Consider the following 21,914-nt stretch of genomic DNA (forward strand, 5'->3'; position numbering starts at 1 on the left):
AAGTTTCAACTGCGTCATATAAATATGGGAATAAAAATAGTGCGTGTTGCATTGGGTTATAGAGAAGAGTAAATGAGAGTGCATACAAATAACTTGCTTAGATGCTGGCTTATAGCATGAACTCAATAAATATTAACCAGCTGCTGTTGATGGTGAGGGTGATGATTTTTCTGACATGCTATACTACTCTACTAGTAATAATAGAATACTTTAGATGTTTGAGGTTTATATATTTGATGGAGCCTCTTGAGTAGTGTCTCACAGTTTGATTTATGTTCTGATATTAGTGTCTGTTTTAAGTTGCATCCCTTTTTCATTTCAATAAAAGGTATTTTTCATAATTAAAAAAAATATCCAGGGACATGTTTTACTTGATTTTAATCTTACTATTCAGTAGAATTTAGTAAAATTAGTTATCTGTTTTTATATTAACAAAACTATTCATCCAGCTTTTCACCTTTCAAGAGATATTGTGCCTTTATGCAGATATAGGCAATGGTAGGTCCAGTTTTGAACTATATTTGCTGAATTTTTTTTAAATGAGGCAAAAGTTTTCCATCTCATTCAGTGTTAAGTTATATATTTATACTGCAAATTGAATGATTACTATTGTAAGTCTTGGCAACATGTTCCTGGCCTACCTTAATCTTTTTTAAAAAATTTTTATTGGAGTATAGTTGATTTACAATGTTGTATTAGTGTCTGCTATACAGCAAAGTGAATGAGTTATACATATACATACATCCACTGTTTTTTAGATTCTTTTCCCTTATAGGTCATTACAGAGTACTGAGAAGAGTTCCCTGTGCTATACTAGCCTACTTTAATCTTGCCAACAACTGTTTGAGGGGTAAGGATGAGGAACCCAGGAGCACAGAGATAAGAAATTGTCCACCAGGCTTATAAACTCCGCAAGGAGTGGAGATGTCTGTATTATTTACCACTGTATTTACAGTGACTCGGTTAATGCCTCATTTAGAAGTTCAAGTATTTGTTGATAAATGGGTGGTCTCATAACTAGTAAGTGGCAGAGCTGGGACTTGAACCCAGATCTCCCAGCTCCAAAGGTTGTACTCTTAACCACTACACTACCTACTCCCTATGCCTGCTGGCCTTCTACTTCTCACATGGGAGTATATACACCAGGGATCTGCAAAGCCACAAGATAAGCATGACACATATTCTTGGAGCAAAAATTCGACTCAGTGTATAGGGAGAAATTTTGGTTACAGGAAACATTGATATCTTTTTAGAGTAGAATACAAATTTTGCTTGGATTTTTAAAGATAAAACTGTAAACTTCAAAGAAGTCTACTTTTGATGACTGCTTCAGGCTGTGCCTGTCTAAAGTATGAGTTAGCATGCTTCAGGAGGAGTGCTTCCAAGGAATTGAAAATCACTGTCTTAGGTGGACTCCACGGGGATGCCAAGTACCATGTCTGATAGTTGAGTGATTCCTTTTCAGGCTTGCCTGGCCAGCTGAATTGTACAATGCAAAGTCAAATCCTGTTAAAACTCCTCAAAACTGAGTTAAATATTTACCTTTTAAACTGAGCAAAAGATATGAAACCTGCCAGCTTGCTAAGATGTTTTTCGTCTTGTGGTTTCTTGGAGTTTCAGGCTGAAGAGGTGCCTGAAGTGAGGCGGATCCAGAGATGTGAGTTGCTCTTTTTTGTAGATGGACCAAATACTTACATGATGTCCTTTTACAATTTTAGGGGATTCAAACTGATGACAAAGGTCATATCCTAGTAGATGAATTCCAGAATACGAATGTAAAAGGTGTCTACGCAGTTGGGGATGTGTGTGGAAAAGCTCTTCTTACTCCAGGTAATGTTTCTTCTTTTGGGGGCTAAGGGAGGCTCTGTGTGTTATATAAAACTGTTCAAGGCTTCCCTGGTGGCGCAGTGGTTGAGAGTCCGCCTGCCGATGCAGGGGACACGGGTTCGTGCCCCGGTCTGGGAAGATCCCACATGCCGCAGAGCGGCTGGGCCTGTGAGCCATGGCCGCTGAGCCTGCGCGTCCGGAGCCTGTGCTCCGCAGCGGGAGAGGCCACAACAGTGAGAGGCCCGCGTACCGCAAAAAAAAAAAGGCTGAGTGTCTTTATGTCATCAAAATGATAAAATGTGTTCAGATAGATGTTGGTTGGGAACCTGACACGTTATGAGTAATATTCATTTTTTCCTTTAAAAATGCTTTGAGTAGTATTTATTTTTCTTTAAAAGATTTTTTTTTTTTTTTTGCGGTACGCAGCCCTCTCACTGTTGTGGCCTCTGCCGTTGCGGAGCACAGCCTCCGGACGTGCAGGCTCAGCAGCCATAACTCACGGGACCAGCCGCTCCACGGCATGTGGGGTCCTCCCGGACCGGGGCACGAACCCGTGTCCACTGCATCGGCAGGCCAACTCTCAACCACTGCGCCACCAGGGAAGCCCCCTTCTTTAAAAGATTTTTTAAATGCTTGGTGAAGACTGAAATTTTTATACAGATGATACAGTCATCCTCTGAAGAATGCTGTAAATTAGAATCTGAGTTGTGTTGGTGACAGTGGAAGGAAGTGGTATTCTTATATGACTGTTTAGTCTTGATACAACCAAGGTTGATCCCCATCCTCAGAATCCCATACTTCAGCCTACTTCATGAGTTAACTGGCGTCATTTCAAGCTCTTTGTCCTGCTTCTGCTGGTGGTATCCATCCATCTGCTTTCACCTATACCCCTCCGGGGCCTCACCATCCTTTCCAAAATGGCCCGGGTCTTACTCAGAATGGAAAAACACACCCAAAGCCTTTTAGCTCTTTTAGGAAGCTCTCTCCACAAAAGCAAACTAACAAGCAAAGTTTCAAAACCTTTATAACATAATCTAACATCTGAAAATTTTGTCGAGGTGGAAAAAAAATTTCTTATGTATCCTACTAATACCTTATTTTGGAAAAAAAATTATCAATTTGAAGTCAATGAAATTAATAACTGATGCTTTTACTGAACTCAGGCTTTTTTTTTTTTTTTTTTTTTTTTTTTTGACCATTAGGAATAAAAACAGGCTAAGGAGGATAAACTTTTAAAAAAATCAATAAGAAATAGGGCTTCCCTGGTGGCGCAGTGGTTGAGAGTCCGCCTGCCGATGCAAGGGACACGGGTTCGTGACCTGGTCCGGGAAGATCCCACATGTCGCTGAGCAGCTGGGCCTGTGAGCCATGGCCGCTGAGCCTGCGCGTTTGGAGCCTGTGCTCCGCAACGGGAGAGGCCACAACAGTGAGAGGCCCGCGTACCGCAAAAAAAAAAAAAAAAAAAAAAATCAATAAGAAATAAAAATAATTTTAAAAAGAAACAAAATATTCCTGTGAAATGACTATGGTTATAAAGTAGAACTGAAGATGCTTGAAACTAATGTAGTTTGCTCCATAAATATATCAAAAAGCTAATATCTGCATTAAGAGGTAACTTGCCAGGTGGTTGGGAACTTGTAAATGTGTCTTTTTTTTTTTTTTTTTTTGGTCATAATAGAATGTACAGAATTCACATAAGCCAGTAGTTTTGAATTGTTAGCTAAGGTATTGATAGGTCTTTTATTATATTGAACTAGATATTGTAATGAGCATTGACAGAAGACTTTGTCAGAACTTGTATGTTAAGCCAGATGGATAAACCGTTAGTAGAATAATCCTGCTATGTTAAAATGAACAATAAGCTAAACACTGATTTAAAAATATCTTTGTAGTTGCGATTGCTGCTGGCCGAAAACTTGCCCATAGACTTTTTGAACGCAAAGAAGATTCCAAGTTAGACTATGACAACATCCCTACGGTGGTCTTCAGCCACCCCCCTATTGGGACAGTGGGACTCACAGAAGGTAGGTGTTTAAAAATAAAGGTCATTTATGGTTTCTTCCCCTCCTCTGCTAATGTTAAACTAGGTGTCTGTCAGCTGACTAAATCTATCTTAGCCCCCGAGTTATATTTCTTTTTAGCTACTAACTTCTCATCACAGGTCCAGTTTCCTCCCCAGCTACTAGTACTTTGAGAATATAATTTCTTTCCCCACTCCACCCTATCTGTTTGATTTTTTAAGCTTTTTTGCTTGAACTAATTTCAAATTTAAAGAAGAGTTGCAAAAATACTACAGAAGACTCCTGTCTACTGGTAACACTTTTGCTGTATCATTTTCTCTCTATACACATGCACACACACTTCAGTATTTGTTTCCTAAGAATAAGGCCGTTCCCGTACAGAATCATAGCTTCAAATGAGAATATTTAAGTGGATACAATATTATCTAAACTTTAGATCTTATTCAAAGTTTGCCTGTTATCTCAAATAATTTCATTTTTAACATTTTTCCCTTCAAGTCCAGGGTTCATTCCAGGATAATGTAGTATATTTAGTTTTGATACCTCTTTGGTCTCCTTTAGTGAAGAGAAAGAATTCCTCAGCCTGCCTTTGTCTTTCATGACATTGACATTTATGTTGTAGATTGTCCCTCATTGTGTTTTTTTTTTAAATATATTTATTTTATTAATTCATTTTTGCCTGCGCTGGGTCTTTGTTGCTGCGCACAGGCTTTCTCTAGTTGCGGCGAGCGGGGGCTGCTCTTCGTTGCGGTGCACAGGCTTCTCATTACAGAGCACGGTCTCTAAGTGCACAGGCTCAGTAGTTGTGGCTCGTGGGCTCTAGAGCGCAGGCTCAGTAGTTGTGGTGCACGGGCTTTGTTGCTCTGCGGCATGTGGGATCTTCCTGGACCAGGGCTCGAACCCGTGTCCCCTGCATTGGCAGGCAGATTCTTAACCACTGTGCCACCAGGGAAGCCCCAGCTCATTGTGTTTTTGTTTAATATTTCCTTGTAATTTGATTCAGGTTATGTATTTCCGGCCATCTCTCTGATAACTCAGTGGAATTGTTTAAGTTTCTGATAGATGCTTTTCTTTCCCCCCCACTGTGCATTATAGATGAGGCCATTTATAAATATGGAAAAGAAAACGTGAAGATTTATTCCACCACCTTTACCCCAATGTATCATGCAGTTACCAAAAGGAAAACAAAATGTGTGATGAAAATGGTTTGTGCCAACAAAGAGGAAAAGGTATGGGAAAAATCCAGTAAGCTCAAGACTGTCTTCAAGGTTGGCAGGGATGGGGTATTTTGGTGAGGTGGGAAGGAAAGACCAGGTAAAGCTTTCTCTGATTCATCTGGCACAGTCCCACCTTTATCTGTCTCTCTCTGTATTGCGGTTCTTCATAATATTTCACATAGAAAGAAGGTTCCACTACTTTAAAAACATAAGTTGGTGGGGGGAATTCCCTGACAGTTCAATGGTTAGGACTTGGCACTTTCACTGCTGTGGCCCAGGTTCAATCCCTGATCAAGGAACTAAGATACTGCAAGCCACACGGTGCGGCCAAAAAAAGCACGTAAGATATAAAGGGGAGAGGTTGAGGTTGTCATTGACCAGTGGGCCAGAATAGATAGGCAACTCAGAAATATTGGTAAGTGTAAGAATTTAATGTAAAAAATTTAGAGTTAACATAACCAATCAGTGAGGAAGAAGTTTATTTAGTAAAATGTTCTGAGATAATCAGTTATCTATTTTTGGTTTAACTTTTTGAGGAACTGCCAAACTGTTTTCCAAAGTGGCTGTGTCATTTTATGTTCCCTTCAGCAACGTGCTAGGGTTCCAGTTCTTCCTCATCTTCGTCAACACTTGTTACTGTCTTTTTTTATTGTAGCCATCCTACCGGATGTGAAGTGGTATCTCATTGTGATTTGAGTTTGAATTTGAACAGGTTTTTTTTTTAAATAATTTTTGAAATAGGTGTTGTTTTGATATTAGGTCAGCCTATTGGGCTTTTCTATAAATTGAATTAAATATTAAAGTGGAACTTAGCAATATGCCTTGGGAACATGGCTTTGTGAGGAACAGTAATTTAACTAAAGATTCAGGTATGGTTTCCAACTTTTCTTATTAAAAAGAACATAGTCTGTATCTGAATCAGTGGCCCTTACACCAAAAGCCACAAGATGGTTCCTGGCTTCCGGCTTATAAAAATCAACATCACTGACAGTTGACAGAAGCAGAGAATCAGTGCAAAGAGAAGAAAGTAAGTGATTTGGCAGGAAGATAAAGGTTGCTGTTTCTTGCCCTGAATGTTCCCCAGTAGCCTGAGATTTCCAGTTATTGAATCAGCAAGGTCCTTACTTATCTCTTCGTATCAGTTACTTCTTTATGCCATTTATCATTCATTCATTTGGTAAACATTACCTGACAATCAACTAAAGAGTAAGAACTGGGATACTGTATGGAGAGAAATAACATAAGGCTTCTGCTATCACCAGAAGCTCTTTGTAAATTCAATTTAGATCACAGTATCTAAAAATTTGTCTGGGGCTTCCCTGGTGGCGCAGTGGTTGGGAGTCCGCCTGCCGATGCAGGGGACGCGGGTTCGTGCCCCGGTCCGGGAGGATCCCACATGCCGCGGAGCGGCTGGGCCCGTGAGCCATGGCTGCTGAGCCTGCGCGTCCGGAGCCTGTGCTCCACAACGGGAGAGGCCACAAGAGTGAGAGGCCCGCGTACCGCAAAAAAAAAAAAAAAAAAAAAAAAAAAAAAAAAAAAAAAAAAAAATTTGTCTGAATGTATATACAGTACATGATTTGGGATTTCTTTGTCTTGTTTTGAGATATACTTTTTTTTTTAATTGTAAAGAAACGTATAACATTAAGTTTGCATCAATCATTTTTACGTGTACTGTTCATTAATATTAAGTATATCCTTGATTTGTTTTTAAACAACGTATTTTTGTGGCTAAGTTTTATATTCTCTAACTTTGCTTTTCAATAGTCTACTGACCCTAAAAGTATTTGCTGGAGGTGAATATTAACTAGTCATTTTAAAATATATTTAGAAACCTGACTGAAAAATGTGATTTGAAACAAATGCCTCTTGTTGGTCATTTGTCCAGGCAGCCAGCACGTATGGGCTGAGTGCCTCTAAGGGCTGTCCTTGTGCTCGGCCAGACAGGTAGGGTGAGGAGCAGAAGCGGGCAGGGTCCCCTCCATCTAGAGATTAACATCTCCTGGGAGAGATGGATTGTAATTGTCCAGTCCCCAGATGAATACAACTTTGCAGTTATGATAGAACCATGATGGAGAAATATTGGGACTGAGAGCTCACATGATAGACAATTTAACTTGGTCAGGAAGGCAGGTGTAGCTCTCTGAAGAATGAATGGGCTTTAACACTTAAAAGAGGGGAGGAAAGAGTGTCCAGACAGAGGGAACAGCCTGTGCCAAGGGGAGAGCATGGCGAATACTCAGGACAGGAGGAAAGCTGGTGAGGCCAGAGTGGGGAGTGCTGAGTGAGGTAGGCAGGGGAGGGACGTCAGGGCTGCGTGGGCCATGTAGGCTGTGTTATGCTATATTGGGATTAGAGATGTTAAGTTTTTTAGAGGTTTTTAAATATCAGGTATCTCTCATGACTAATAAAACATTTATTAGTGTACCTGATAAAAAAATTTGTGTGGGGTATCCCTGGTGGCGCAGTGGTTGGGAGTCCGCCTGCCGATGCAGGAGATACAGGTTTGTGCCCCAGTCTGGGACGATCCCACATGCCGCGGAGCGGCTAGGCCCGTGAGCCATGGCCGCTGAGCCTGCGCGTCCGGAGCCTGTGCTCCGCAACGGGAGAGGCCACAACAGTGAGAGGCCCGCGTACCGCAAAAAAAAAAAAAAAAAAAAAAATTTGTGTGTGAGTGTGTGTGTGTGTGTGTGTGTGTGTACCTAGAAGGAGATTTATTACAAGGAACTGGCTCATACAATTACAGAGATAAAAATTTTTACTTGAAGGATTTTTGTCTTTTCTGTCGCAGGTGGTTGGGATCCACATGCAGGGAATTGGATGTGATGAAATGCTGCAGGGTTTTGCGGTCGCAGTAAAAATGGGAGCAACAAAATCTGACTTTGATAACACTGTTGCCATTCATCCTACCTCTTCAGAAGAACTGGTCACACTTCGTTGAGAACCCAGAGACTCGTATGGCTGGCAGCTGGACCAGGAGACCTTCAGAAAGGAATCAAATCATCACGTTTATTTACCATTCCCATTGTATGTATTTCTTTATTGTAATCAGGATCTTCCAGTAGTGGGAATTTTCAGTAAACTTATTTATGTAATTAGAAATCTGTTTTGTTATCCAGGATTGATTTTCATTTGATTCCATCTCTCAATAATTACTATTTGTTTTATTAATAGCTCTGTGCTAGCTGTTTTTTGTTTTGTTTTTGTTTTAGCCTCATCCTAAGTATAAAACCATATGAAGTAAGGTGAAATTAATGTACTTGAATGAATATCACTTGCTAATTTTTATAGAGGAAGAGGACAGCTGCTCTTCACATTTAAATAATGCAAGTACAGAGTCTTTTTTTTTTTTTTTTGAAGCCAGTACTGCGCTCTGCATATTACAAAGCTGCTTCAAGGATGTGAGTTTTCTCTAAAAGCATGTAACTTGAGAGGCCTGCCTCCTATATTTTATTCTTTCTTTTGTTCTAAATGATTAAAAATGGTTTGTGTTACTTTTATGAGATGAAGTTCATCAAATTTGGGAAAGATTTGAGGAGGCTGGTTGCACAAGTGAGAGGGACATTTTAGAAGTGATCCGTGTTTTCAGATGTACTTCAAAAGTCCTTTCCTCTGCTAAGAGTTCATAGTTCGGTGAATGATTTCAGTTTTTGTATGTATTCTTGTCATTTTATTTTTTGAAAACTATTTCCAAAAATCTGAAAATAAAATCACAGTCTTCTTATAAAATTTGTTATGAGTTTATGGGTAACAGTTCATTTTCTAAGAATATTTCACATTGAAGGGTCAGATGCCAATAGTGAGCTACCCTAAGTCAGCTTAAGACCTTAAGGGGGAGAAAAGAGATTTCGCTTTGATAAATAAAGACCAGAGGTATAAAAGAAACATTCAGCAAATTTAATGGTTGAGTTGGAAGCACAGTCTAGAAATCATATAGGTTTTTATTTTTATTTTTATTTATTTATTTATTGTGGTACGCGGGCCTCTCACTGTTGTGGCCTCTCCCATTGCAGAGCACAGGCTCTGGACGCGCAGGCTCAGCGGCCATGGCTCACGGGCCCAGCCGCTCCACGGCATGTGGGATCCTCCTGGACTGGGGCACGATCCCGTGTCCCCTGCATCGGCAGGCGGACTCTCAACCACTGTGCCACCAGGGAAGCCCAAGTTTTTAGCATTTTATTTCCATTAGCCTTTACCAGCTACGTAAGCTGGTTAAATTTTTCCATGGCTTTCAGTAGTGACAATGCTACTGACCTCTGTCATTAAGCTTTTACTGAATGTCTTTCTGGTTAGCCATGGCTAGGCTGCTGCACTGACAAATTAAGTAAGTCCAATCTCAAAGAAAGAAAAATACCACTGGTAACCAGCTAATGTAAATGTTGCAGCAAGCAAACAGGGTCTAAAAACCTGGACGTAGACTGACATGACACTGCCCCCTCTCCTCCACCAGCCTAAAAGGTAGTGGACCATGGTCCTGAGCTCCGCTGACCTGGTGGGTTTCTCACTCTGCATAGGGCCCAAGCTTTGGGTGTGATTCCAGAAGGAAAAAGGAGAGGCCCCAGTGGTCACGTGTACCCTCACACCATGTGGTTTTTTTTTTTTTTAAGTTATTTTATTTTATTTTATTTATTTACTTATTTTTGGGTGCATTGGGTCTTCGTTGCAGCACACGGGCTATCTCTAGTTGCGGTGAGCGGGGGCTGCTCTTCATTGCAGTGCACGGGCTTCTCACTGCGGTGACTTCTCTTGTTGTGGAGCACGGACTCCAGGCACGTGGGCTTCAGTAGTTGTGGCTCGCGGGCTCTAGAGTGCAGGCTCAGTAGTTGTGGCGCATGAGCTTAGTTGCTCCGTGGCATGTGGGATCTGCCCGGGCCAGGGCTCGAACCCGTGTCCCCTGCATTAGCAGGCAGACTCTTAACCACTATGCCGCCAGGGAAGTCCACACCATGTGTTTTTTATCTCAGGAACCCTCTGCACTGCTTTTTTTCTGGTTCTGGAGTAAACCAACCTGGAAGTAACCTTTTCCAAGGGTCGGTCTTCGTTCTCATCAGTTCTCGGCTCAGTCCAGCCTGCGAGCTGATCTGACCCTTTGCCGCCTCCATTCCACAAGGCACTGGGGAAGGTACAGGTACACAAGGCAGCACATTGTAGGTGCTCAGTAGATGTTTATCGAAGGAAAGACATGGTACTTTCTTTCTTTGAATAACCATATAATCTAGAATAGGAGAAAAAATTCTACACAACTAACTGCAGTTCAAAGCAGTGCGTTAAGCACAGGGTGACCGTATGATTTATTGACTAGGATGGGACACTTTGGGGACTGAGGGGGGCACCGTTAATTAATTGGGACAGTAGACACAGATTTGTACTGTTGCAGGAAAATGGGACAGTGCCACCCTAGGGAGGTGTTGAAGAGCTGGAAGTATACAAGTTCAGAGAAGGCAGAAAGTACCATTTTGCTGGAAGAACTGAAGAAGGCTATGAGAAGGAAAGAGGTCAGGTAGGATCTGGAATGTGGGGGTTGTGCAGGAGGTCAGAGCGTGGGGCAGGCACAGTGGGGCAGACATGGGCCATGTATCTGTGGGGAATGATAGAGCTCAACTTGGTTGGAGCACAAGAGTATGTGATAGCCTTGAATGGAATGTTCTTCCCCACTTGTGAACCTCATGGTCTGGTTATATATTGCCACATAACAAACTACCTGGAAACTTAGTGGCTTAAAATAGCAATCATCATATCTCATGGTTTTGTGGATCAGGAATTAGAGCAGGATTGAGCTTGCAAGGATGACTCTTCTGTTGATGTTGATAAAAATCACTTGCTGGTAGCCACCTGGAAGATGAGCTGGTCTAGAGAGTCTAAAACAGTCACCCACGTGTCAGGCACTTGGGCAAGGATGACTGACTGGAAGGCTGGCCTCAGCTGGCACTGTCAACCAGAGTTGCCCGCGTGTGGCCTCTCCAGCATGGTCGTCTCCGAGTTAATGGACTTACATGGAAGTCAGGGCTCCCAGAGATTGTTCCATGCTTCCTAGGCAGCCACTGCAAGCTTTATGACCTAACCTTGGAAGTTCTAGAATGTCACTAATGCTAAGTGTTATCAATTAAGCAAGTCACAAAGGATTTAAGAGGGAGTGAATCAGACTTCAGCTCTCAGTGGGAAGAGTGGTCAATTTGTGGTCATCTTTAATCACACACACCAACAGCAATCTACTCAATTTACAGGGCTTGACTAAAACCACCTTTGTGAAGACTTTTCTTTTGTGGTCTTATGCATGTATTATGTGTTCCCATAACGCCTTGTCACATAGGAGGTCTACACTCTGTGTTCACCTTATGTATGTCACTTTCTACTTAGTGTCAATCATTTCTATATTCTCTATTTCAGTTTCATAATATTCCTGGTATATCATACAGTAACTTTGGCTGCAAGAGGACAAAGGTGTGTTATTGTGTGATTTTTGACACTAGGATTTATAGTAAAAAATAAAGAGCCAACATTTTAATCCTTAACCTTTTTGAAAAATGGGTAGGCAGGATTTTCAGGTCTTCAACAAACTTTGCATGAATCTTTCCGTGAATCTGACCTGGATATAAACGAAGAGCTGTAAGAGGTGGATATAGAAGATTTCCATTGTGCCCTACTCTAAGAAATGCTCTTTTATTGCCATTACCATTGATATAATAATTTAGCATGTTGATTCATCAATAAAGACCACAGCCAACATTTTAAAGGTAAGAATAATTGTATACAGTCATTTCTGGGTTTTATATAGTATATTTTAAGTGCTATTTAATGTGTTAGGAGTGGTTTCAAAAAATAGAAAGTGGTGGATGGTAGAGCTGGGGTTAAATCCAGATTTTACATAAATTTTTTTTTTTTTTTTTCGGTACGCGGGCCTCTCACTGCTGTGGCCTCTCCCGTTGCGGAGCACAGGCTCCGGATGCACAGGCCCAGCAGCCACGGCTCACGGGCCCAGCCGCTCCGCGGCATGTGGGATCCTCCCAGACCGGGGCACGAACCCGCATCCCCTGCATCGGCAGGCGGACTCTCAACCACTGCGCCACCAGGGAGGCCCTGATTTTACATAAAATTTTTATGCAAACAATTCCCCTTTAAAGTTCTTTCTCCGTAAGTTGTGTAAGTGGACGTTTGTCCTTTTTGCCTGTTCAACCTCAAGACTCCATAAGTTTGGGGAATGGCAACCTTGTGAGCCTTGGAGACAAAGCCCAACTCCCCACATAGAACCCAAAAATGCTAGGTGTGTGACTTCTCAGGCTCCCTTGCAGCTCGGGAGGTGGCATATGACATAGGCTTGGCCAATCAGATGCACCCACTCCTGACTATTCAGAAACCAGTGATGCAAAGAAACAGGTATAGGAGAATCCATTCTAGTGGCAAGTGATGGCAGTTGTGGCAGTAATATCAAGGGGCAGCCTGGCAGCAGTCCCAGTGCCTGCCATGTTGGTTTCTAGCTACAGTGATTAGAACACCATGACAGCAATGCTGACCTCACTGGCCCATTTCAGAGTCATGGTTTTGGCCACTGTGGCTCTGGCTGCCTAACGTCTGAACCAGGGTCACCAGCCCTCCCAAAATTCTGTGAGGTACTGTACATAGTATACCATTCCTTCGACTTAAATTAGCCCATGTCAATTTCCAGTGGTTCTCTAAGAACTGTGACTGATACAGTTTTATTTTCTTAAATTACAAGAAAGCTTATCCATCTATTACAGCACTTGTGTATTGCCCTTAAGTATTTGTCCATGTACCTGTCCTTTGCTCCTTTCAAAGCCAGGAAGCATGCCCTACACACCTTTGCACTGTGTGTTCCTCCTGTTCACTGCAGTGCCCAGTACGGTTGAGTTGAATGACTGGGAGTAGTGGAAGATGACACTAGAAAATTAGGTTGTGGTGTTTGGAGAGGACCTTGATAAATGGATGAAAAGATTAGCAATAAGGAATCATTGAAGACTGTGAAAGGAGGAAATGCCATCAAAGTGGGATTGGAAGATGAAGGTGGAAATAGCAAAAAAGTAGAGACGTGGGTGGGGATGAGCCGTGAGGCTGAGACTGTCTTTGTGTGAGTTCATAAAGGGCCTGGACTAGGGTGGCGGCAGTGGGAATGGAAAGGAACACGAGCAAGAAAATTTGCAATAGAAGAATCTGCAGCATTTGTGAACTGATTTGAGTTTGGGGCTTGAGGGAAAGGGAGGAGTCAAAACTAGCCCTGACCTTTCCAGCATGAGAACTGGGAGAAAGATGATACCATTAACAGAAAGACCATTAATAAAATACCAAGACAGACAGAAACTGGTTGAAAGGGAGAAGATGCTAAGCTTTAGGCATGTTGAGTTTGTGGTCTCAGTAAGGATCTGGAAATAAAAAAGCTGGAATTTAGGAGAAAAGTCAGGACTAGGGAGACAGATTTGTGAATTACATGCCTGGAGGTCATAGTTAAAGCCACGAGTATGTCCATGACCCTTAAGACAAGGAGTGTGAAGAGAGAGAAGAGGCCAGAGCATCAGTGATGCCCACATTTAAGGGATGGATAAAGGGCGAAGGCCTCGGAGGAAAGGGACTGAATAGAAGTAAGGTCATGGGGAAGGAGCTCCAGGAAGAGAGAGAAAGGGTCTTAGGCCACTGAGCCTAAAGGCAGAAGAAAGTTCACAGCAGTGTCAGTGTTCTTCAGCCAAGGACCACAGGAATCTCTATCTTTGAACAAGGTGGGTTATCACTTGGTGGTGGTGAGCAGTGACGTAGAGGGTTATGGGGTGTGTTAGTAAGAGTTCTTTCTGACAGAACCTATTATAGGATATGGGCTTTCACTGGGTATCTTTGGGGAGGGTCTCAGGAAGCAGAGGTTGGCTGTAGACTGATAGCAGAAAGCAGGGGGCAATTCTATGGGCATTGCAGTGGAGCGGCAGCTCCCCTAACCCCCATTACTAATAATTGGTAAAGAAGCAGCATTAACTCATTCAGTAAGAGAGGGGATGTTTGGTATTTTGTGCTGCACAGTGACCTTGTCTAAATCTATGAGATTTTTGTCCAACAGGAGAACGATATGTTTCAGCTGTGAGCCTCAGATCCATTCTCAGATATCAGGGCTGTTCTTTTCTTTCCCAGGAGGTTATTGGGGACTTTTGAGATTCCAATTTTAGTAGATTTGTAGGGAGAAAGAGCAAAGTAAAAGTGGCTAAAAGGAGATTCCATGGTTGAGAAAGCAGCAACTTCAAACTACTCACTCATTCAGAAGAATTCATTTTCTGCCTATTAAGGCCCATCTCTGAAGATGAGAAGATTGCTAGGGAGGGCAGGGTGAAACTATTTGAAGATGAAAAAAAAATCTGCGTATTTTTCCTGAGGGGATGGAGGGGAATTGATGCTGACACAAGAGGTGATAATGGAAGGAATAGACTCGTTCACAACAAACACTGAACATTATTTAATGCCTCTTTGTTTTTTTTGGCCGCACCATGCCGGCTTGTGGGATCCTAGTTCCCTGACCAGGGATCAAACCTGGGCCCTCGGCACAGTGGAAGCACGGAGTCCCAACAACTGGACCGCCAGGGAATCCCCTTTTAATGCTTTTTAAGATGGCTTTTTTTTTTTTTTTTTCATTTTGTGTGGGCAAAAAGATCTGTTTGCTTCAAGATTAGGAATTATGATGTGTTTATCCTTTATTAATGCCATGCCAACCTCCAAGATAGATCCATGGTTCCTCAGAGAGACAACCCCAAACTTGAACACTGGCCCCAATCTACGTTTCCAGCCTTATGTCCCATCTCAGACTCCACATTCCAGCCAGACTGGCAGGACAGCTCTTCCATCCTAGCCAACACCTTCTGTCTGGTAAAGATAGTGTCTTCGCCATTTCCAGCACCATCTCCTCTCATGGCCTCTTCTGGGTCTCTGCCTGTGCTATCCTGCACTTCCCTTCCGTAGCGCTCACTCCTCTCCCCCGGCCAAAGCACATTCTCTGACCTCTTTCCAAAGCACTTTTTTTTTTTTTGGCCTGGCTTCGGCTTGTGGGATCTTAGTTCCCCGACCAGGAATTGAACCCGGGCCCCAGTAGTGAAAGCGCTGGTCCTAACCACTGGACCACCAGGGAATTCCACAAAGCATTTTGATTATACCTTCTAGAGGACTTTTCACAGCCTGACTTTGCACTCAAGATCTTTGTTAAACTCTTCGAAGACAGAAAGCATGTTTTCTTTCACTCTAGTATTTGTTTATTCCTCCTCACATTCAAACATCACAGATGATAAACGTTTATTTGTGGAATCAAAGTACACCGGGGACAAGTGAATCAAATTATCCCAAAACATTAAACTTCTCCCTGTAGATAAAGTTAACACTTTTTGACAGGTCTATCTATCATCTAGCTATCTAGAGATTTCTCCAGTATATTGGTATCCAGTATATAGTATATACTATACATAGAAATAGAGATGTATCTATATAGAGCTCTCTCTCTTTCTGTATATATATTCCTATAAATTAATGAGAAGCTGTTCATTTAAAGTAGGCAAAAGAAATGATCAGACCATTCACATAAATGAAAACTGAATGGCTGGTATATGAGAAAATGTTCAACTTCACTAGCAATCAGGCAAAATAAAAATGGGTATAAAGAGATGCCCATTAGTTTTAGAAAATATATGTCTGATGATATATTCTTCTACATACATGGGGGCAGACTGTGGTGATTATCTGCTCAGTAATTACTCCTCTTCTTATTTCTGTTGGCAAAAACCTCAATTTTGTCCTAAATTTCACTTTGCTTATTCATGCACTCAAAAAAGGCTACTCCCTTCCCACCCACAGAAAAATGAATCATGTTTGCCTGAGGTTGTCAGTGGTTTCTTTCCCTTTAATAGTGATTGGTTTAGGCAAAGGCATGAATCAATAACTTCATCCCGGCCAAGAGCTACCCAGGAGGAAGTCTGTTTGTGTGTCGAGGTAGGGGATCAGAGCTCTGGTAGAGGTTTTCTTTATCCATTAAAAGTGATACAGGGGGGCTTCCCTGGTGGCGCAGTGGTTGAGAATCTGCCTGCCAATGCAGGGGACACGGGTTCGAGCCCTGGTCTGGGAGGATCCCACATGCCGCGGAGCAACTGGGCCCGTGAGCCACAGTTACTGAGCCTGCGCGTCTGGAGCCTGTGCTCCGCAACGAGAGGCCGCGATAGTGAGAGGCCCGTGCACCGCGATGAAGAGTGGCCCCCGCTTGCCACAACTAGAGAAAGCCCTCACACAGAAATGAAGACCCAACACAGCCATAAATAAATAAATAAATAAAATTAAAAAAAAAAAAAAGTGATACAGGGGGGCTTCCCTGGTGGCGCAGTGGTTGAGAGTCCGCCTGCCGATGCAGGGGACACGGGTTCGTGCCCCGGTCCGGGAGGATCCCACATGCCGCGGAGCGGCTGGGCCCGTGAGCCATGGCCGCTGAGCCTGCGCGTCCGGAGCCTGTGCTCCGCAACAGGAGAGGCCACAACAGTGAGAGGCCTGCGTACAGCAAAAAAAAAAAAAAAAAAAAAAAGACTTTCTGTTTGAATTTATTCAGATGAACCCAATATCAATATCCCAGGGTTTTGGAGTAATCATGTGAAGAAAAGGAATATCTGGTTTTAGAATTTGCAATAATTAGTATTTTGAAAGCTCAATCTGCTTTGAAGATTCTTGCTGTGCCTGGATATTGTTTAAATAGTCGCTGGGGTTGTTTGTGTTTGTTTTCCCTCTTCTAAAAGTTCCCCCACTTTCCCTCTTCGTTTTAATTGTCTCTTTACTCACTGTCCTCATGGAGGAATATGTCAGGGCAGAGAGTAGAAAGAACTTCGATTTTCAAAAGCTTAACTCCTTGGGGAATTGAAGACACCCTTTACCTCCTTTCTTTTTTTTTTTTTTTTTTGCTGTACGCGGGCCTCTCACTGTTGTGGCCTCTCCCATTGCGGAGCACAGGCTCCGGACGCGCAGGCTCAGCGGCCATGGCTCACGGGCCCAGCCGCTCCGCGGCACGTGGGATCTTCCCGGACCGGGGCACGAACCCGTGTCCCCTGCATCGGCAGGCGGACTCTCAACCACTGTGCCACCAGGGAGGCCCTACCTCCTTTCTTAATAAACATTTTTTTCTGAATAATATCTCTTCCTTTCCTTTGAAAACTCAGATACAAACTCATCAGCATAAAATGTTGCTGATTTTTTTTTCCAATTTGACTAATGAAAATGGCATCTCATTATGATTTTGCTTTGCATTGCTAGGACTCCTCGTGAGAGTGGATATCTTTTCATATCTTTGTTGTGATGGGTTCCTGATCTTCAGATGTCAGACAGGATCAGAATGGAAAGTAAGAACAAGGTGAATATAGAAACATGATATTTGCTAGGCCAGTACTACGCTAGACAAAGGAACTTTCAAGAAATTGTACTCAGCCTGGAGACGGAGGGTAGTAGTCTCCTCTGATTCAAACAGTTGTTGTAAAAGTTGCACAGCCTGAGAAGCAGAATGGAATCTAAGTGCCTAGAGCACTTTCTGGCATACACTGGAGGCTTAATTACTGACTGGGGAAGGGAGAGAAGACTGAGGTTGAAGCTGTATAGTAGGTCGTTAACAGGGTCTGGAGCCTGGGTGCCTGGGTTTGAACCTGTATGATACTGTTTATTTGCTGGGTGACTTTGGGCTAATCTCTTGCTGCCTTCATTTCTTCATATATAAAATAGGGATAGTTCAAGTATTTACTTCACTGGGGTCTTGTGAGGATTAAATGAATTAATGAACAGAAAGGAGTTAGTAGAATAACTAGTGCATAAACTCAGTTACCCATGGCTGTTCTTTTTTATGTGTCAGACCAGTGAAAACTTCCTACATAATGCCTCGTTTGAACATGTCTTTCAAGGGTGAGTGGGGTTATAATAGAGACAAAGGAAAGGGGATGTCTGAGTTAAGGCAACAATAGGACAGATTCAACATTTTACAGATATTGCTGTGCTTCTTCTATGTGCCAGGCCCCAGAGAAGACAGAAGCTTTGGGTCAGGAAAGAAGCAGAGAATTTTGCAGTCAAACCAAAAGCTCGAGTAGAAGGGTGGGAGGAAAGGGGAGGAGGCACAAAGGTGTTTTGAAGCCAACGTGCTCTGTGCCCTTGGCCTTTGGTCTCTGGCTCTGTCTTAGGCCACTTGCTGGCAAGGACGCCCATCAGAGGTGGGGCGAGAGCCCTACTGTGATAGGGAAAGGGAAGAGGACGAGCTTTAAATAGACCCAATCTTTAAATTGCTTTTTAGTTTGTTTAATAAATTTATTTATTTATTTTTGGCTGTGTTGGGTCTTCGTTGCTGTGCGCGGGCTTCCTCTAGTTGCGGCGAGCGGGGGCTACTCTTTGTTGCGGTGCGCGGGCTTCTCATTGCGGTGGCTTCTCTTGTTGCGGAGCCCGGGCTCTAGGCACACGGGCTTCAGTAGTTGTGGTACACAGGCTTAGTTGCTTCGTGGCATGTGGGGTCTTCCTGGACCAGGGCTCGAACCCGTGTCCCCTGCATTGGCAGGAGGATTCTTAGCCACTGAGCCACCAGGAAAGTCCCTCAATTGTTGTTTTAAAAACGTACATCTTCTTTGTTGTCAGGCAAACCTGGGTTTTTCCTAAGTATAGCCCTATCCATTCCCCAAATTGCTAATTATCAGGAGGGAAAGCTGGCGAAGGAACACATATGGTGAGCGTTGTGATAGGGAAACAGCAGGAGGTGTGGAGCAAACCAAGGGCATGCATGACCCAGACCCAGAGGTCCAAGGAGGCATCCAGATAGAAATATTTGAGGACGTTGCTCCCTTCTCTCTCTTCATTATGAATTTCTCTTTCCTTATTGGATCAGAACCGTCAACATACACAGTTTTGTAATCAGCTACCACTGAATCCAAATCCTTCCTTGACCTTGTATCTCTCGCTACTGCTTCATCACTTTGCGTCTATCTCTAGCAAAATCCTTAAAAGAGTTGTCTAGGCATTCTGTCAGTTCTCAGGCATTCATCCCCACCACATTATGGAAACTGCCCTTGTGAATGTCACCAATGACTATATGATACGAAACCTAATGGTTCATTCTCAAGTTTCATCTAGCACGACCTCCCACTAGTATTTGACATTTGGTCAACATTTCCTTCTTGAAATATTTCTTCACTTGTTTTCTGGGACACCCTCTCTTTCTTGGTTCTCTTTCTCTTCACTGCCCCCTTCTCAGCATCCTTGGTGGTCTTCCTTCGTGGGTCCTAGCACTCAATCCTTGGCCTTCTTTTCTTCTCTGTCTTCATTCACTCCCTAGATGAGCTGATCCAGTTCCATGGCTTTAAGTACCGTCTCTAGAGTAACTCCTATAGCCAACTGCCTACCCAACAGCTCCATCTAGGTATCTAATAGGCATTGTCAACTTAATGTGGTCAAATGAACTCACTTCCTCCTCCAAACTTGCTTCTTTCCCGGTGCTCCCCATCTCAGTACGTGGATCACCACTCACTCAGTTACTCAAAATAAAGATTTGTAGTCTTCCTTGACTTCATTCTTTAAGTGAAAGTTTTTTTGATGGCTTATAATGAAGGCGCTGCCAGGCAAGGGGTTATTGGGACAACTCACTTTCATACCATGGGACCCTAGTTGAGAAAAGGATGGTGTTAAAGTAGAGAGAGACTAGCTATAGATGTTGTGCGGGGAGATCAGGTGACTACTTAGGAAGAGTTTTGATGAAGTCAGTAGGACATAGGTTGGTACTTAGCTTTATGGGAGGAAGAGCTAAAAAGTTTCAGTGCATTCACACTCTATCAGGCTAGGGATGAATTCAGTGGCTTTCAACCATAAAGTTTATTTCTCATTCATGCTACATGTCTATTGTGGATGGGCCATAGTTCTGCTCCATGTCATCTTCACTCCAGGATTGGGTTGACAAAGTGCCCCAATCTGGAATATGGCAGGGGAAAAGCAAGACAGTGAATCACAAGCTAGCTCTTCAATTAAAGCTTCTCCTTAGGTGTTACACATGTCACAGTCCATTAGCCCAAGCAAGTCACATGCCACTCCTATGTTTAACAGGGCGGACAGTATAATCTTCCTTCAGGAAGAAGAGGTGAATAATTATGAACAATTATACAACCTACCACAGAGGCCATTGGATTTGGCAATTGGGAAATCATCGGTGACCTTTGGAAAGAATTTAACTGGAGACTTGGGTTCTAATAATAAGAATAACTATAATTTAGTGATTACTTGCTATAGTCCACATACTGTGGTGAGCTCTTTACATTTACTATCTCATTTAATCCTTGTTACGGGCTGCATCTTGGTGTCCCCCTCAAATTCATACATTGAAACCTAACCCCCAGTGGGATGGTATCGGGGGTAGGGTCTTTGGGAGGTAATTAGGTGGGTGGAAGCTTCATGGTGGGGTTAGTGCTTATAAGAAGAGACAGGACAGGGACTTCCCTGGCAGTCCAGTGGTTAAGACTCCGTGCTTCCACTGCAGGGGGCATGCGTTCGATCCCTGGTCAAGGAACTAAGATCCCACATGCCACATGGCATGGCCAAAAAATGAAAAAAAAAAAAAAAAAGAAGAGACAGGAGAGAGCTTGTTTCCCATCAGACACTGGTTCTTTTGGCACCTTGATCTTGGATTTTTTTTTTTTTTTTTCTGGTACGCGGGCCTCTCACTGCTGTGGCCCCTCCCGCTGCGGAGCAAAGGCTCCGGACGCACAGGCTCAGCGGCCATGGCTCACGGGCCCAGCCGCTCTGCGGCATGTGGGATCCTCCTGGACCGGGGCACAAACCCGCATCTCCTGCATCGGCAGGCGGACTCTCAACCACTGCGCCACCAGGGAATCCCTTGATCTTGGATTTTCCGGCCTCCAGAACTGTGAGAAAGAAATGTTTGTTGTTTAAGCCACCCAGTCTATGGTAATTTGTTATAGCAGCCAAATCTGAGATAATCCTTTCCATTACAGGTGAAGAAACGCAGGTTTACAGAGATTAAATATTGGTTTAAGGTCATATGACTACTGGTAAGTGGTAGAGCAGAGATTCAGGCCAGTTCTGGCTCCAAGGCCAGTGTTTTAATCCCTGCAGATTGAAACTTATCAAGCAGAGGCAATAGCAATTTTTTTTTTGAGAAAGCTTGTGAGAGAGAGGATCGTAGGGTCGCAGGATGTGCCAGCACAAAATATGCCACCTGGGCTTAAGGATTGTTCTGAGCTGAAGACAACCGAGGAGAAGCAGATATAAGAAAAGCTCTCTGTCCTCCCCCTATTTGCCTAAAAGTAGGACATAAATTTGTGAAGGTGTGCCCCCTCCTCTCTCTACCAGGAAGGACAAAATTTAATCACTGGAGACAACTTTAGACCCTTCTCACCCCAGAGATGGCACCAGAGGAAGCTATGTAACAAACTTTACTAACTAGCCCTTATCCTCCATTAGTTTCCCCGAATGTTTACCTTTACACAATGTACCACCCTAGAAACTCAATGTCATTTTTGCTCAAAATCTCACCACTTCTCTAAAAAATTATTGTTCTTTTGTTAAGATGCTAAGTAAGAGAATTCCTTAGCAGTCCAGTGGTTAGGACTTTGCGCTTTTACTGCTGAGGGTGTGGGTTCAATCCCTGAATCCCTGGTCGGGGACGTAGAATCCCTCAAACCGCGGAGTGCGGCCAAAAAAAAAAAAAGATGCTAAGTAAGCTCTAGTTCTAACCACCCCTTTGCCGTACTCATCTCTTGGTACTCCCGTGTGTGTGTGTGTGTGTGTGTGTGTGTGTGTGTGTGTGTGTTGCACATGCTTATAAACTTCTGTTTGCTTTTCTCTTGTTAGTCTGCCTTTTGTTAGTCTA

The 21,914-nt window shown here is 43.1% G+C and overlaps 1 protein-coding gene across 1 annotated transcript in view; it reads left to right on the forward strand.

Annotated features, from left to right (window-relative positions):
• Nucleotides 1-8,791, forward strand: part of GSR (glutathione-disulfide reductase) — a gene marked incomplete at its 5' end in the record, with an annotated part of 44,671 nt that extends 35,880 nt beyond the window's left edge. The window contains 4 exons of the mRNA XM_079726742.1: nt 1,719-1,830; nt 3,720-3,851; nt 4,944-5,077; nt 7,854-8,791. Coding sequence (XP_079582868.1) covers nt 1,719-1,830; nt 3,720-3,851; nt 4,944-5,077; nt 7,854-8,003 — 528 coding nt within the window. The 3' untranslated portion in view covers nt 8,004-8,791. The remainder of the gene's footprint in view (nt 1-1,718; nt 1,831-3,719; nt 3,852-4,943; nt 5,078-7,853) is intronic.
• Nucleotides 8,792-21,914: the final 13,123 nt, after the last annotated feature.

Source organism: Hyperoodon ampullatus (assembly GCF_949752795.1).
Source record: "Hyperoodon ampullatus genome assembly, chromosome: 20".
NCBI classification, from domain to species: Eukaryota; Metazoa; Chordata; class Mammalia; order Artiodactyla; family Ziphiidae; genus Hyperoodon; species Hyperoodon ampullatus.